General features: G+C 41.3%; 1 protein-coding gene and 1 long non-coding RNA gene across 7 annotated transcripts; one reads left to right on the top strand and one right to left on the bottom strand.

Moving 5' to 3' along the window:
• Positions 1-1,158: 1,158 nt before the first annotated feature.
• On the bottom strand, positions 1,159-8,034 carry LOC106604983 (transcription initiation factor TFIID subunit 12). 3 transcript variants are annotated; one of them, XM_014200159.3, is made up of 6 exons: positions 7,876-8,034; positions 6,386-6,633; positions 5,923-6,000; positions 5,689-5,803; positions 4,680-4,768; positions 1,159-1,988 (listed from the first exon to the last, which is right to left on the bottom strand). In XM_014200159.3, exons 2-6 carry the CDS (start codon positions 6,554-6,556, stop codon positions 1,953-1,955), a joined length of 489 nt encoding a protein of 162 aa, XP_014055634.1. In that variant the 5' UTR covers positions 6,557-6,633; positions 7,876-8,034; the 3' UTR covers positions 1,159-1,952. The 3 variants fall into 3 exon arrangements, with proteins under 3 accessions (XP_014055634.1, XP_014055635.1, XP_014055636.1); XM_014200160.3 differs by lacking the exon at positions 7,876-8,034 and adding an exon at positions 7,467-7,593; XM_014200161.3 differs by lacking the exon at positions 7,876-8,034 and adding an exon at positions 7,305-7,328.
• Positions 8,035-8,074: 40 nt separating this feature from the next.
• On the top strand, positions 8,075-14,351 carry LOC106604984 (uncharacterized). Of its 4 annotated transcripts, XR_014392331.1 has the most exons (5): positions 8,078-8,518; positions 9,124-9,265; positions 9,404-9,480; positions 9,567-9,946; positions 12,500-14,351. It is a non-coding gene; the product is annotated as an uncharacterized LOC106604984 (long non-coding RNA). The 4 variants fall into 4 exon arrangements; XR_006769886.2 differs by lacking the exon at positions 12,500-14,351 and having other exon boundaries at positions 8,075-8,518; positions 8,645-9,265; positions 9,567-10,196; XR_001328773.3 differs by lacking the exon at positions 12,500-14,351 and having other exon boundaries at positions 9,567-10,196.
• Positions 14,352-16,644: the final 2,293 nt, after the last annotated feature.

Raw genomic sequence — 16,644 nt, forward strand, 5'->3', positions numbered from 1 at the left:
TTTGCCACAACTTTGGAAGTATGCTTGGGGTCATTGTCCATTTGGAAGACCCATTTGCGACCAAGCTTTAACTTCCAGACTGATGTCTTAAGATGCTGCTTCAATCCACATAAGTTTCCTACCTCATGATGCCATCTATTTTGTGAAGTGCACCAGTCCCTCCTGCAGCAAAGCACCCCCACAACATGATGCTGCCACCCCCGTGCTTCATGGTTGGGATGGTGTTCTTCAGCTTGCAAGCCTCCCCTCTTTTCCTCCAAACATAATTGGTCATTATGGCCAAACAGTTCCATTTTTGTTTCATCAGACCAGAGGACATTTCTCCAAAAAGTATAATCTTTGTCCCCATGTGCAGTTGCAAACCAATGTCTTGCTTTTTTTATGGCGGCTTTGGAGCAGTGGCTTCTTCCTTTCTGAGCGGCCTTTCAGGTTATGTCGATATAGGACTCATTTTACTGTGGATATAGATACTTTTGCCAGGACATAATTTTCTGGAATTTTCCAAGCTGTTTAAAGGCACAGTCAGTGTATGTAAACTTCTGATCCACTGGAATTGTGATACAGTGAATTATAAGTGAAATAATCTGTCTGTAAACAATTGTTGGAAAAATTACTTATGTCATGCACAAAGTAGATGTCCTAACCGACTTGCCAAAACTATAGTTTGTTAACAAGACATTTGTGGAATGGTTGAAAAACGAGTTTTAATGACTCCAACCTAAGTGTATGTAAACTTCCGACTTCAACTGTATGCCATGTCACAATGCTGCCCTTGAAAAACTGACTGCCATCTTGGACAAAAGATCATAAGATAGTCTTGACTTGAGGCTCTTCACCAGATGAGGAGAAGAAATGTTACAAGATGGGCATTACCAATTGTGCCAATTTGTCAGAACATGGACATAGACATAACACATGTAAAATTCTTTGCAAGTGCGTGAACAGGGAATTTTCTGAGGTCACTAGTTTGTCCTCCAGAATCGAGAAACTCTATACCAGTGGTATTACAGTTATGAAAATGTTGTCAAATCTCTTTACCCTGAATAGTGATATACTGATGTAATCCATTTATATAGAAAGTGAACTCTGAAAAACTCAAGTTTCCAACAAATGAGAAAGAACATGACTGAACAGTGAAATAAACACACAAATTAAATGTCAAGTGAAATATGAATCTTATTTATGGAATAAAAATAACAGGTTTAACTAAAACACTGCCATATAAAGTAAAACAAATGTTACAGCTTCCCCACACATCGCCAAATAAGGACCATTACCCAACCCCATCTCACTGCAGTCTGGCAACATAAGACATACTTCACATACTTATTATTTTTGAATAATAGTCAGTCATTTGTTGTTAATTGTTGACATCTTATGAAAAACAATGTCCTGGGTAATTTTCTAATGAACTATGGAGATGACATCAGATCCCTACAGCACACAAAAACATTGTGCCGTGACAGTATCCTGGAAACCAACTAAATGCAAATGGTGTATATTTCTGATGTTAGATGAAGGGGGTTAGTTTATGTGACAAAAACTAAACACATAACAGCAAAACGCATGCCAGACAAAATCAACAAAAACAAAAAAAGTGGGAAAGAGTATGGAAGCCACCACCATATTGAAGGTGGTTACCCCCTGAACAAAAAAGTAAAGTTGAACAGATAATTCCAAAAACAAAACACTGTCCCAAAACAACACTCCATACCGGAGTGTACATTTACACTGAATGAGGAGTGTGTGATTTTGGCCAGTCTGTGGTGAAAAGCATTAAAAAGGACTCAAGATCAAAATACTTGTGTGATGATGGAGCTGACAAATCACACACAAAACCTGGGGAAGATGAAGACATGGGTGAAAGAATGTCCCCCATTATTAGAAATACACAGAGAAAAGACAAAGACAAACAGCACAGAGGGTTTGTGCGAGGCTGGTTCCAGGTCTTGCTACTTTTTGGTTGTTTTGCGGATCAATGCCATTCTCTGGATGAGACAAATGAAAAACATGCTCAATCACTATTGCATTTAGGTCATTTTTTCGTAGACATTCTTATCCAGAGCACCTTAAAGTCAGTGCTTTCAACTAAGGTTGGTAAGACAACCACATATGAGTCCCATATTATATGAAGGAAATTATTTTCAATACTTCCTAAACAAACAATACACCAAAAATAATAATTACATAATACATGTACAATGCTGTGAAACAGTATTTGCCCCCTTTCTAATTTTCTCTACTTTTGCATATTTTTGATACTGAATGTTATATCTTCAACCAAAACCTAATATTAGACAAAGGGAACCTGAGTGAACAAATAACACAACAATTACATACTTATTTCCAGTGGTGTAAAGTACTTTTAAGTAAAAATACTTTAAAGTGCTAAATAAGTAGCTTTTGGGGTATCTGTACTTTACTATTTATATGACAACTTTTACTTCACTACATTCCCAAAGAAAATAATGTACTTTTTACTCCATACATTTTCCCTGACACCCTAAAGTACACGTTATATTTTGAATGCTTAGCAGGACAGGAAAATTGTCAAATTCACACACACATCAAGAGAACATTCCTGGTCTGATCTGGTGGACTCACTAAACACAAATGCTTCGTTTGTAAAGATGTCTGGCCCACTCTTCCATGCATAACTGCTTTAGCAACATGTGGGTTTTCAAGCATGAACTGCTCATTTCAAGTCCTGCCACAACATCTCAATTGGGATTAGGTCTGAACTTTGACTAGGCCATTCCAAAACTTCAAATGGGCTGCTTTTTAGCCATTTTCATGTAGACTTGATTGTGTGTTTTGGATCATTATCTTGCTGCAGGACTCAGCTGCGCTTCAGCTTCAGCTCACAGACGGATGGCCTGACATTCTCCTGTAGAATCATCTGATACAGAGCAGAATTCATGGTTCCTTCTAGGGCTGGGTGATATGGCCAAAATCTCATATCCCGATAATGATACATATCACATTTGCTGTAAATTCAATGAATAAATAGTTTAATATAAAATAACTACATGTAAAGGCCTATTTCTTATTACATTTTGAATTATACTCAACAAATAAAAGGTACTTACTCATATTTGATTATTTCTCCTTTTATTTAGAACCTTTGCGCACATGTTCAATTAAGCATTTAAACATAAAATATTAATGTATAAAATCTAAATATATATATATTAATGTATAAAATCTAAATATATATATATATATATATATATATATATATTATATATATATATATATATATATATATATAATAAAATAACATACAAAACAGGCAAGCCCACAAATAAATAAATAAATAAATAAATATATATATATATATATATATATATATATTTGTGGGCTTGCCTGTTTTGTATGTTATTTTGGCATTAATGTGTGTCACATATCAATTTGCATTTGGTACCTTGGATCGAGTGTTAGCACCAACTCACGAAACCCCCGTTCTCAACCGTGTAAATTGGGGCCATGTCTTTGCAGATGTAAGTTGTAATGGCAGCTGTTCTCTCTCATCTTCGTGATTCTTTGCCATATGGTGTGCCGCGGGCAAAAGCCTCTTGCGAGTCGGGGGTTTGTTTTGAGCACTCGACTGTACTTTTTTGGGTCTCACCTGTAGACTCTTTCCGTACTGTTTCACATGATTATTGCGTAGGTGGTAAAAGAGGTTAGTGGTGTTTGAGCCTGTTGTTGGGACCGGCCTGCGGCATATTTTGCAGAGGACGGTTTTCTGGTCCGTGTCAGACTTATCATACCCAAACCACGTCCATGGGACCAAAGTAGCCCCTCTTTTAGGTAGGAGCTCCTTGCTCTGTGTCACGTTCACTCTCCTCCATGTTTGTTTGTGTTGCAAATTTCCCCGTGTGGAAGAACGCAAAGCGTCGTCCAATTGACGACAAATATTGCCGTAAAGAGTGATTTGCGACACAACGAAATAAACGATAGACGTTTTTCTATCTTCACACGATATATATCGTCATATCGCCCAGCCCTAGTTCCTTCTATTAAGGCAAGTCGTCTAGGTCCTGAAGTAGCAAAGCATCCTAAAACTATCACACTACCACCCACCACCATGCTTGACCATTGGTATAAGGTTCTTACTGTGTAACTGGTTGTGCCCACCAAATCTCATCGGAAAAGTTTACTCAAGTTTGCCAAAAAGCACCTGGATGATCATCAAGAATCTTTGAAGAATGTTCTTTGGATGACATGGGTACCATTATGCCTGGTGAAAACCAAACATTGCATTCATTCTTCTAAGAGTCTTGATGATCATCCAGGTGCTTTTTGGCAAACTTGAGTAAACTTTTCCGATGAGATTTGGTTGCATTCATTCAGCTAAAGGTGGCACAACCAGTTATTGAGTGTAAGGGGGCAATTACTTTTTCACACAGGGGAATTGGGTGTTGCATAACTTTGTTAATTAATAAAATAAGTACATCTTTCTTTGTTACTTGTAAACTCAGGTTCCCTTTATCTAATATTATGTTTTGGTTGAAGATCTGATAACAATCAGTATCAAAAATATTGAAAAATGGAAAGACTCAGAAATGTGGAAAAAACTTTCACAGCACTGTTCATTTAAATTATTGAAAGTTTAGCACAATTCATTAGTATAAATGTGAACCCTGGGTGTGATCAAGAAGAAAGAGTGAAAAACAAACCTGTTTGTGCGCCTCTGTCGTACAAGCCTTCTTATACGGCCGAATCTCATCTGAACCATAGCCAGGAATCCACATGTTCCATTGGCGCTCTGTTGAGTGGCGGACAACACAGGGAGTAAGAATAAAAATCTAAGAGAAAATACACTCAACAGGAAATGGTCCATTAACTTCATCCACCTTTTATATGCATATCTTTAAAACTCAAAACTGCTCTTAAGACTCTGTTCATTTTTGGCATAGTAAATTAATCATTCCAGTAATGGAGACAAACACTGCTTATGCCACAATAGCTGCCAGGGCTCTACGGTGCGACCATTTTACTCACATATGCACCTGGAATTTTTATTTAGAAGCACCAGTGCACCTAGAAAAATGAAGGATTCCAGCGTTATTACCGCTAATATTGTGATCCTAAATTTCTTTGTGTGCGCCAACATTTCTCAACTTAGGCGCACACGTGCTCCTTGTAAAAAAGTTCAGCATATAGCCCTGACTGCAGCGGCTGCTGCTGCAACCATTTGTTTTATTTCACCTTTATTTAACCAGGTAGGCTAGTTGAAAACAAGTTCTCATTTACAACTGCAACCTGGCCAAGATAAAGCAAAGCAGTGCGACACAAACAACAACACAGAGTTACACATGGGATAAACAAACACAGTCAATAATACAATAGAAAAAGTCTATAAACAGTGTGTGCAAATGAGGTAAGATAAGGGAAGTGAGGCAATAAATAGGCCATAGTGGCGAAATAATTACAATATAGCAATTAAACACTGAGTTTATAGATGTGCAGAAGATACTTGCATTTAAGAGCAGTTGGAGGCCACGGAAGGAGAGTTGTAATGGCATTGAAGCTCGTCTGGAGGTTAGTTAACACAGTGTCCAAAGAAGGGCCAGAAGTATACAGAATGGTGTCGTCTGCATAGTGGATTAGTGAATCACCAGCAGCAAGAGCGACATCATTGATGTATCCAGAGAAAAGCCAGTATCAGCCTGTACTTTTACTCACCCAGGTGTAGCTGAACGTCCTTCACTTCTAAGGTGTTGGATTTGCGATGGCGGGCCAGTTGACAGGCAGCCGTCACCACACTGTCAATGAAGTCATCCGCAATCTGCAGTAGCATCTGAGAGGAAGACAGATGTGGGACCTCAGGTCACAAGTGATGAGGCTCCAAAACATTGCATGCATTGTGGTTTGGGACGCCATCTTCAGTGAAAGACACTTCTGAGCTAGGAAGCATACCTCCTCCACATCCTCATCGAGCTGCTCATTGGGGTCAATCTCTCTTACGAGGTCCTGCAGCTTCTTTTTACTCAACACCTGAGTGGAGGGCAAACAGGTTGTTCGTCATAGTCAATGGTGCACTAGAAGCAGTCAAGCAGAGTGGCTAGGGAGATGAACATAGAAGGCATGTTTTTACAGAACCAACCAGCACATGAAACTGAAGGATTGGCGTCAATGTATGTAAAGACAAGTAGTAATTGTACCTTACAGTTATAGTGAATTCTTTGAACAATTCTATTTAAAAACGTCACCCAGCAAGAGTATACCATGGTAGTAATTATTAGCCACCAAATGGAAGAATCCGAACTGAAACAGGGAGGGACTTCCTGTCCAATAAGAAAGATACATTTTCATTTTCTGTCGCAAAACTTTTTACAGCATGCCCCAGGTTGGTGATGAGGAGATGGATAGGAGGACTCACCTGACTTCCTTCTGGGCTGATTCTGCCGGCAGGGCCAGGTGTGCCCATCACCTTCCCTGGGGCGGCGGCGTTGCTATTGGCCATGCTGGTGGCGAGAGGTGGTGTTGATGAGGCCTCGGCTTTCACGGTGAAGAAGTTGGAGTGGTTGGACTGTGGTTGGTACTGGGTCATAATCTGCCAGACCTAGGATGTCAGATGATAGGGCCTCTCTCTGGGTCTGTACTGTCGTAAGGACCAGGTCCGTGAAACTGGAATCAGAAGGGAAAAGTGTGAGAAAAAAAGCTCCTTGCGCCCTCAATCAACAAGCACACAGAATGCCAGGGTGAGGACAGACTGGTACATGGGATATAACTAGGGCCTTATAAAATGTGCGGTGTGGAGAACGCCTACACTAAAGGGTAATTACACCCCCAAACCCACATTTCTTCTATTTTTCCCCAGACCTCAAAACTGGTATCCTGATGTAGTTAATATTGTAGTCCACAACAATGCTTTAAGTGTGATTTTGAGCATGAAAACCTGAAAAACAAACATAATTTGGGAAAAAAAAATCTTATAGGGTCCTAGTCAAATCATGACATCTAGGTAGTTAGCTAGTCTGACATTTAAATAGCTAACTAAAACCTGCCATGATATTTCTATGGATATTTACTGAGTAGTTAAAAAAACAAATATCACACATTGCGGCTGGCAAACAAGTAAACATTACACGTCTGTCAGTCAGTCTTACATTATCGCGTATGGGCATATCAACACTCACGTGACAGCTAAGTTAGCTAGCTGGCTATGTTTATTGACTAGCTAGCCGGCCGACATGTTAACTGGATAAATATTTATTGAGCACATGTTGATTGTATGATATCGTGAGACAAGCGTTAAATTTAACTAAAGGAATCCGTAATCATGTTGAAAAACTAACGTTGGTAACAAATGCATCACAACCACAGCTAATTTCAGTTAACATCAGTTAGTTAGCAGGCTAACATGGTTTAGCTAGGTAACGTTACAGATTTAGCAAATATTCAGCTTGAAGACATTTTCCATGGAATGGTCCAAGCAAGCGTATATAGCAAATAAATACCTTTAGCCAGCTAGATACCTGCTAACACAACATGGGGAGGATCTCAATTGCAGACGTCATCTATCATCTACCTCCTTCTCAAAAAACCATTGGAGGAGAGGGTCCGAAGGGCGGGACCTCTGGCTTTGTCATCCAATGTGTTTTTGAGAAGGAAAGAGGACCCGAGCATTAAATAACTGAGATCTTCCCATAATCATTACGCTGTGCAAGCTTGCTGGACAAATGTGCAAGCTTGCTGGACAAATGTACAAGTAATCTCTCTCAAAAAAAAGTATATATATATATACACACACTTTTGTTTTTGAGAGAGAGAGATTACTTGTACATTTGTCCAGCAAGCTTGCACAGCGTAATGATTATGGGAAGATCTCAGTGTATATATATGTATGTGTGTGTTTTAAATACTTACATGACAAAATAAACACTATCTCCCCATGTTTTAAACTAGCTACTTTAAGTCCACACAACACAAACCCGTCTATGGCTAGAAAGTCCGATTTTTTTCTTATGTATTTCCGGTACACCCAAATTGACGTACTCCTCCCCCCCAGTGTCTGATGAGGGAAATGTAACACAATGTAGCAACGCCCACTTCCGCTCTACTTCCTACCCGATACATAGCTTCCTGTCCCGATCACGTCCTGTCAGCCTGATTGTAGCCATAGCAGCTTCGAAGTCCCTCGTTTTATTATCTCAGTATATTAATATAATCATATTTTTATAGCGTTTTTTTATTGTTATAATTCTTGTTGAAAATTATGTTTATCCCTTCAGTTAGGGATTTTTGTAATTCGATTATTTTGTTCTGTGTCTTTTTTGGTCTCTTCGCTAGCTAGCTATTAACATTCTAACTAGTAAGGTGACTCGCAATTAGCCAACGCCTCCCTCCCCTACCAATCATGGCACTGCTTTACTCAGGACGCTCGTAAAAGCTACCAAAGATCACATTGACGGATGTACATCGTCTGGCCAAGATAAGTAGCAAAGCACCGAACTCCAAGTTAAAAACAAGGATTCAAACTTTGTGTCCAGTTACCTTTTCAACTACGAAGGTAAGTATAGCCAAGTTGCCTATCAGATCAGACAAGGACGTTTACTCAAAGCTGTAACGTAGTTTAAGACATGCCTTTTACAGTAGCTAGCTAATATGATTGCTCTTTCTTTTTATTCCAAAACAGCTTCGAACAGGGCCAACGTGACAGGAGAGGTCAGCATAAGGGCTTGCTGCTATAGGTCCATGAGGAAAAATTAGAAACCACACAGTTTGAGTGTAGGGTGAAAAGGCAGGTGTTTGTGACACACTATATGCAGGTTACACAGTCAGAGATGAAGCCTAGTCTTAGACTAAGGAGTTCCTGTCAATGGAGATCTGCATTAAGAGGCATTGCTTAGTCTATGAATAGGCTTAACCCATGTCTATCAAACCGTTCTTAGTGTAGTAATTGTTCAGTTGTTTTCCTTGCTGTTTATGTGAGCTCTGTTATGTTGGACGCATTAGATTACAATTAAACAAGGACATATACCGTTAATAGAAAAGTTTACATCCGTATTGCTGTAATGAATTTAGTTGCATGTTGCGGCAGTCATTTCTGTTTGCGTTGAGTGATTTTTAGTCTAATCATTTTCTTTTTATATCTCCGCGTGGGTTGTACTGAAGCCCTCTGAGCCAGTAACAATGACACATCACCACACAGTTGCATTACTATTCCAGTCTGCACACTAAGATGGGAACACCAGTCATCCCATCTGTGCACAGCTGCACAGAGGCCGAGCAGCAGTGGCATAAGCCAAGGACTATGGTATGTTTTAATAGCTATACCACATATCAAAATCATATGGTTATAATCCCATCACAATGCTAATAAACTATTTCATGAAAACTTAAATCGTCTCATGATTAGATTTAGAATAGTGCCCTTGTACTTTATTTTTTACAGGGTCTGCAACCTGGGCCCATAGGCAAAATGACCATCACCAAGGCCACCAAAAAGCGCATGGCAGAAGGAGGGATTAGGTGAGTATTCCCTAATAGCCAGTATAATAGGTAGTAGCTGGTCATATCCTATTAAACTTTGACTATATAAAATTATTTAATTTCAGGTGGTTTCAAGTACATTGTTTAGATTGGCTAACCACAGCGGCTGCTTTGCGGAAGTACAGCGCCCTTTTTGGAACGCTCCCTGACCTCTCAGTTCTCCAGATAGAAGAGGCATACAAGAACTTTGACCCTCTATCCAAACCATTGATCTGCAGCATGGGGATGAAGGCTGAAAAGCTTTTAGGTGACTCCCACTTTGGAAGGGTATAGTTGGAGAGCCTCCTGTCTTACCAGCAGCCTCCAATCACAATGTGACCATAGTTCACTATAAGGAGACACCACCATTCCCTTTACTGCCCCTGGATGGCTACAGACTGGAGAGCAACTTTCAAGGCTGCACTTGTGCTCAATGAAGAAGACCAGCTTCACATAGTCTCTTCAGGTGAGAGAATACATAGAGACCCAGCGGTGTTCTCACTAATTAGAGAGAAGGGTGACTGGTACTACTTATGTGTACATGCAAAAGTTCTTAGGCAGGAAAGACTAAATAACAAGGGACAGGCTCCTTTATCTTTCAATTAATGAAAGGGAAACAAATCAACATCTGTCTGTGCAATTCATTAATAATTTAAAATAATTCAGTAAAATGTTTCTGTTCTCATCACTGTAAATAAAAACTCTTTATAACATTTTGTTTGGAGTATAAGCAGAGGTGTTTATTATCAATAAAGGGACTACTGGTGTTAGACAATGTGGATGGTCACAGCAAAAAAAGGAAAGATGCATTGCAGTAGTAGCTCATTGCTCCTTGGCCCATGCCTTCACAAGAGGCCTAAACTGGTAGTTTTGTGAGAAGGCAAGCCACAGCCCAGATGCAGTTGATGCTTCCCATCAGTGACATGAGGATCTCTTGGACATGGTAATATTCCACTGGAATAGCAAAGGTACTGCTCCCTTTTTTAGACGTCGAAGCCCACTAAGGTTCAATGAAATCTTCTTAAATTCCTAACTTTCAATAAAGATGCCGCACCAACTAATAATGTTAACGTCCTTAGCACTAACGTTAGCTAGGTACTGGTAGGTAACGTTTGCTAGCTAAATAGACAAAAGACAGAACCCAATCGAATTACAAAAATCTATAGAAATATGATTATATTAATATACTGGGGGTAATGATAAAATGAGCGACTTCGAGGCTAGTATGGCTGACAAGTAGTAATGGGTCGTTCACGAACAAGTTGGCTCTAAGAGCCGGCTCGCATATCAGAAGAGCCTAATCTATTTACAAAAAAATGAAGATATGAATAATCAAAAGATTTTAAATGAATAGAATTAACTAATTCAAAGAACGAAAAAAGAAATAAAAGAATATAGGCCTACATACTCAAGTGCACACATTCGTTCTGACTGTCTGCTCAGACTTAACAGCTTTACCTGTTGTTCCTGTCAATCAGACACGCAATGTCAACCAATGAACCGCGAGGAAGGGCTGAGCCAACGCACCCACTGTCACACACTTAGCAGCCGAGGAGAGAGAGGAAGGACAGCTGTGAAAACAACAGCTGGAAAATGAGTTGGAAGCACAGTAGCATTTGGATGCATTTGTTAGAGCACAGTGTACAATTTGCCAAAACAAAATCTCATATAAAGCCGGTTCTACGCACAACCTACACCGGCATATGCGAACTGTGCACCCAACTGTGAAGCTAGCTGTAGCGAAGCTTCAAGAAGCTAGCGGGCCTGCTAGTGATAGTGGTGGAGCCACCACCTCCACACGTGGAGATGTATCCACTCAGTCAAGTAGGCCTACACCGCGACCCACAGCAACGCAGTCTTCAATGGACCAGTTTATGCCAACGTCTATGCAGCAAAACAAGGCCAAATTGATATTGCATTGGCTAAAATGATTGGCACCGATTTCCAGCCATTTTCGATCGTGGAGGACAGCGGTTTTAGAAATTATCACAATAGTCTAAATCCAATGTACACAATTCCAAGCAGGAAAACCCTTTTAAAATCACTTATTCCACAACTGTACGAGAGCACACTGGCTTCAGTGCGGGAAAGAGTCCAAAAAGCTACTGCAGTTTGCCTTACCACTGACGGTTACATGTCACTTCATTGAAGATTTTTCAATGTCTAGGTGTCTTCTGGACTGCTTTGAGTTCAGCGACAGACACCTCAGAGGAACTGTTGAGAGTGGCCAGAGAATGGCAAGTAGATGGAAAAGTGGTCTGTTGTGTTAGCTACAATGCAGCTAACATAACCAAAGCAATGAACATTTTAAAATAGACCCATCATCCATGTCTTTCCCACACAATCAACCTGATTGTAAGAGATGCTCTGAAGGTGATGAAGCCCACTGGACAAAGTGAAAGGAGCTGTGGAATACTTCCACAGGAGCACAGTAGGTGCTGAAAACTAAAGTCTACACAACACCAGATGGGGATGCCTGAGCTGAGACCTAAACAAGACTGCACCACAAGGTGGAATTCAACATTTTATATGTTGAAGCGGTTTCTTGAGTCAAAGGATGCCATCATCTCTACCCTGGCCATTGTACCTACATTTACATTACATTTTAGCCATTTAGCAGACGCTCTTATCCAGAGCGACTTACAGTAGTGAATACATACATTTCATGCATTTTTGTTATTTTTTTTGTACTGGCCCCCCGTGGGAATCGAACCCACAACCCTGGCGTTGCACACACCATGCTGGCTTTGCAAACACCATGCTCTACCAACTGAGCCACAGGGAAGCCTGTTGAAGCCTGTTGATGCTCTGACCCAAGAGGAATGGGAGGTGGTGGAGGAGGTGTGCAGAGTCCTGGAACCCTTTGAGCAGGTCACTGTGGAGATCAGTGGAGAGGGCAGTTATTACTACATCATTATTTAATCCAGTATTATATATGTATATGAGCAGTAGATGAGAATGTAGTATCAGTAGACAAAACATGAACCTGAACTAATAAGTTACTCTTCTCTCTCTTCAGCTATGTGACAGCCTCAAAAATGATACTCCTGTGTAAGGGTCTGCAGTGATCACAGCCAGCCGCCAGAGAGAAGCAAATGTTACCACAGGACATGTGACAGAGTTGATGGACACCCTATGTTCATCAACAGACAGAAAGTTCCATAGAATGGAATATAATCATGTGCTATCAGAAACCGCTGCACTTGACCCCAGGTTTAAGAAGTTAGCCTTCAGTGATGCCAGAGTGATTGATGAGGCTCTTCAAAGAATAACCTCAGCAGCAGGGAGGGACAACCCCAGCAGTCAGCTGGCTCGGGCAACAGGAAGAAGAGGGATCAGATGGAGCAGAAGCACCAGCAGTAGTGCCACAAACGTCTGCTGTTTATATGCTTTTTTGACGAGAGCAACTGGGGATGCAGCACGAAGGAATCCCTCAGCCATAATGGAGGTCCGATCCTATTTGGAGGAGGCCCTCCAAAGATCTGCAGATCCTCTGAGCTGGTGGAAGAACAAGGCCTCGGTCTACCCACGGCTTACTAAAGTCATGACAGGGAGACTCTGCATATTGGCCACATCCATTCCCTCTGAGTTGGTCTTCTTGAAAACGGGACAAATAATTACTGAGAGAAGAAACCGCATCAGCCCCTCAAAAGTGAGGTAGCTTGCATTTCTGATTGCAAATCTCTCATAAACGCAAAATATGGTCAGCATTGCTGTGTGCTGCTGGTTATAACATGGCAATAAAGAATAGAGCGAAAAGTGGGACCAGTTTAGTGTTTTAAGTAGGATGCTGCAGTTTTGCACATTATTTATTTTTCTTTGATCTGGTGCAATATTCTATTGTTATGTTCAGATTGTATTCGTTTTGAATTGTTAGATTTATATGCACTTTGTTAATATACTTTAAATGCAAATGTTTAATAGCATTCTTTTTCATAACAAACCAATGCATTCATTAAATACATTGTGGTTATGGTAGAGTAGGATTTCATTTCATTTAATTAGAATTGTTTTAACACCAATCATAGTCAAACTATTGCAAACTGTTTGACTTGAAAAAATACATATATACTTTTTTAAACAGACGTTTGGGCGCCAAAAGACCCGGCTCTTTTTGGTGAGCTGAGCCGAACGAGCCGGCTCACTGAAAAGAGCCGGAATGCCCATCACTACTGGCAAGACGCGATCGGGACAGGAAGCTATGTATCGGGTAGGAAGTTGAGCGTTAGTGGGCGTTGCTATGTTGTGCAAAAGTCTATCTACAATATGAATGTGAACTCAATCCCCCAAAACTGATATCACGTGTAGCCTAGTCAATAACCCACAACTGGTCAGTGTGATTGTGTATGGGTAAATTTCGGCGTAACATAATTTAATACTAAATAAAAATGATTGGTTTTATGTTTTCACACATCATTTTCTTTACCACTTGATGTCAACAAAGCACATTTGTGTGTCACTTTTATTTAACCATAACACACACTTTTAGCTCTGTACACAAACATTTGAGGCCCAAATAAAATAGTGTTAAATATAATAGAAATAACTATTCGTCACAATTTTTTTCCAGTACAAACATATTCACATTTCAATGTCATTCAGTTCACTCTGTGAACATGAAGTTCTCATGAAAATTCTTTACAAAATATCACAGTAAAAAAGGAAAAATAGTAAGCATTATCTAAACAGATGAGTCACAACTTGATACAAGATAATACACTGTAATCAGACAGTCATATTGCTGTTTCCAATATATGCTCTTTTTTTGTACAGCTCCTGTAAAACAAAGATTTCAACTGTATAACAAGTTCATATGACACTTCAATGTGCATTTCAGCTTTCAAATATGTTAAACTTTGATTTGTAATTTATATTTTACTTTTTGTGCTGTTTTATTTACGAAATATATTAGATATTAGAATCAATATATAGCCTTTAGCCATTCAATGCTAAAACATTAGACACATTTTCTTGTAAATAACAGGTCATCAACGTTGGATGGTACTGGTCATGAATGGTCCCTGCTTTGTCCATTAATTAAGGTGGCTTAAGGGTTGGGAGTGCCAAGCAGAGAGCAGCCAATGGTGCCACCAAGTGCATACTGGTACTCCTCATATGTGTACTGTAGCAGCAGGGAGTCAGACAACAGGGGCTCAGGCTCAGTGTAGGCCACACTGGCCGGGTGTGGGCCATTGGCATGGAGAGATGTAGTGCAATAGCCATTGGGCAACTCTCTGTGAGAGGGGCAGTCCTACTGGGCCTGGGTTATTGTGGTCATTGTCCCTGTCGAAACCATAGGCAGTACATGTTTGTTGTTGTGTAGTGTCCCTGTGGAGTTGCCAGATTGGGATCTGGGGGCTGGTCACTGAATGGTGTGGCATACTTGGGCTCCAGGGGCAGGGGCTCAGTGTGCTCTAGGAGCTTTCCAGGGGTGTCATAGTGACTTGAAAGTGAAGGGGACGGTGTAGCCCTACTCCACTGTGAGCCGGAAGGTGGAGCCAAGCTTCTGCCCCCCCAGCCATCACATCTGGCTCTGCATAGTTTAAGAAGCAGAAACACAACAAACATGAAGGTGTCATAGCGCTCACATATTATTTATAGTTCTATGAAGCACCAGAAACATATAGCTGAAGTACAGTTTAAATGTAACATCCTTAATTTCAGAAAGGGTAACGGGGTTAAGGATTGTAATGACAACATACCCCAGTACTGTACACGCAGGGCTCCCGAGTGGTGCAGTGGTCTAAGGCACTGCATCTCAGTGCTAGAGGCGTCACTACAGATACAGCCTGGATTCGAACCAGGGTATCACAACTGGCCGTGATTCGGAGTCCCATAGGGCGACGCACAATTGGCTCAGCGTCGTCTGGGTTTGGCCGGTGTAGGCCTTCATTGTAAATAAAATGTGTTCTTAACTGACTTGCCTAGTTAAATAAAGGTTAAATGTTTTTTACAGTACTGGCATTAGGGCTCGTAAGGGGGAAAATACATTCAAATTCAAGTGTTGCTCTGTACTCTCTCCAGCCATGTCTTGAAAGGGCCTCCCTCATACTCAGTAGGGCTCATATCATGGGCATTGTTGAGCCCCTACAAGAGCTCTGTGGCTGGGATGAGGGCTGACAGGGGAGGCCTCAGACCCTATTCCGTACCCAACCTCCGAGAAGGAGCTATTTTAATTAGAGACGCCTATAATTGTCTTAGCGACTGACCCTCTGTCTTGTTTATCACTGGCCTTCTCATTGTAGGGCCCCCTCATCTCTGGGAAGGAGGGGGAGGCTGTGCTTCCCTGGCATGAGTGCCCTTGATCCAGCACCTATTAAAGGGTCTCTTTTAGAGCGGGCTCCGCAGACCAAAGAAAGGGATGTTTATACTGCAATTGTGAGACTGACTATGCGAAGGGGAAGAATGGGCTGAAGGGGAGAAAGCTGTTTGCTTGTCGAGAGAGAGAGATGAGGTGGGACTGAAAGACGGTGATGGACTCAGTCACGGATGGCTGGAGGGAGGGAGTTCCAGAGCCTAGGAGCAACCCTGGAGCTTGGACCTGGGAATGTCAAGGTGGCCTGCTGTGGTGGAACGGAGTGAGCTTGTAGGTTGGTGCGGAAGGTAGCCTAGCGGTTAGAGGCGAGCCAGCAACCGGAAGGTTGCCAGTTCTAATCCTAAGGGCCACTGCCTGCCGTTCTGCCCTTGAGCAAGGCACTTAACCCCCCATGGGAGAGGGAGGTCTTGACTTTGGCAATGTTGCAGAGGTGGAAGAAGGTAGAGTCCAGGCTGACGCCAAGGTTACATGCATGAGGGGCCTCAGTGTGTGGCCATTGAGGGTCCGGTTTGTGAGGTATGATTGTAGCCTGGTGAGGAGGATCTGATGGCTCACTGTCAAAAGCGGAACTTAGATCGAGAAGAATCAGGATGTTGAGGGCATCAGCAGAGGTGAGGTCATTGACAACTTTGAGAAGTGCAGTTTCGGCTCTGCGGAGGTGGCGGAAACCAGACTGGAAGGGCTCGATTAGCAGGTGGGTTTGGAATTGGGAGGCAGCAGTCCATTCCAGTCTTGGCAAGGAAGGGGAGCAGGACATAAAATTGTATTTTTGGTCCACCAGCCATTGTGGCAGGTAGATAAATCTGAGTAGCTGGTATATATATATATTTTTTTACCAGCCAAAATAT

This window comes from Salmo salar, chromosome 05 (assembly GCF_965601325.2).
Source record: "Salmo salar chromosome 05, fSalSal1, whole genome shotgun sequence".
Taxonomy (NCBI): domain Eukaryota; kingdom Metazoa; phylum Chordata; class Actinopteri; order Salmoniformes; family Salmonidae; genus Salmo; species Salmo salar.

What these genes read in the sequence shown, in the direction of transcription:
- LOC106604983 (XM_014200159.3), bottom strand. Translation starts at nt 6,556, where the DNA reads ATGACCCAGTACCAACCACAGTCCAACCACTCCAACTTCTTCACCGTG. An exon ending in GGACGTTCAGCTACACCTGG is followed by an intron (nt 4,769 to 5,688) that starts GTGAGTAAAAGT and finishes GCCACTCAACAG; the next exon opens with AGCGCCAATGGAACATGTGG. An exon ending in CGACAGAGGCGCACAAACAG is followed by an intron (nt 1,989 to 4,679) that starts GTTTGTTTTTCA and finishes TGTCTCATCCAG; the next exon opens with AGAATGGCATTGATCCGCAA.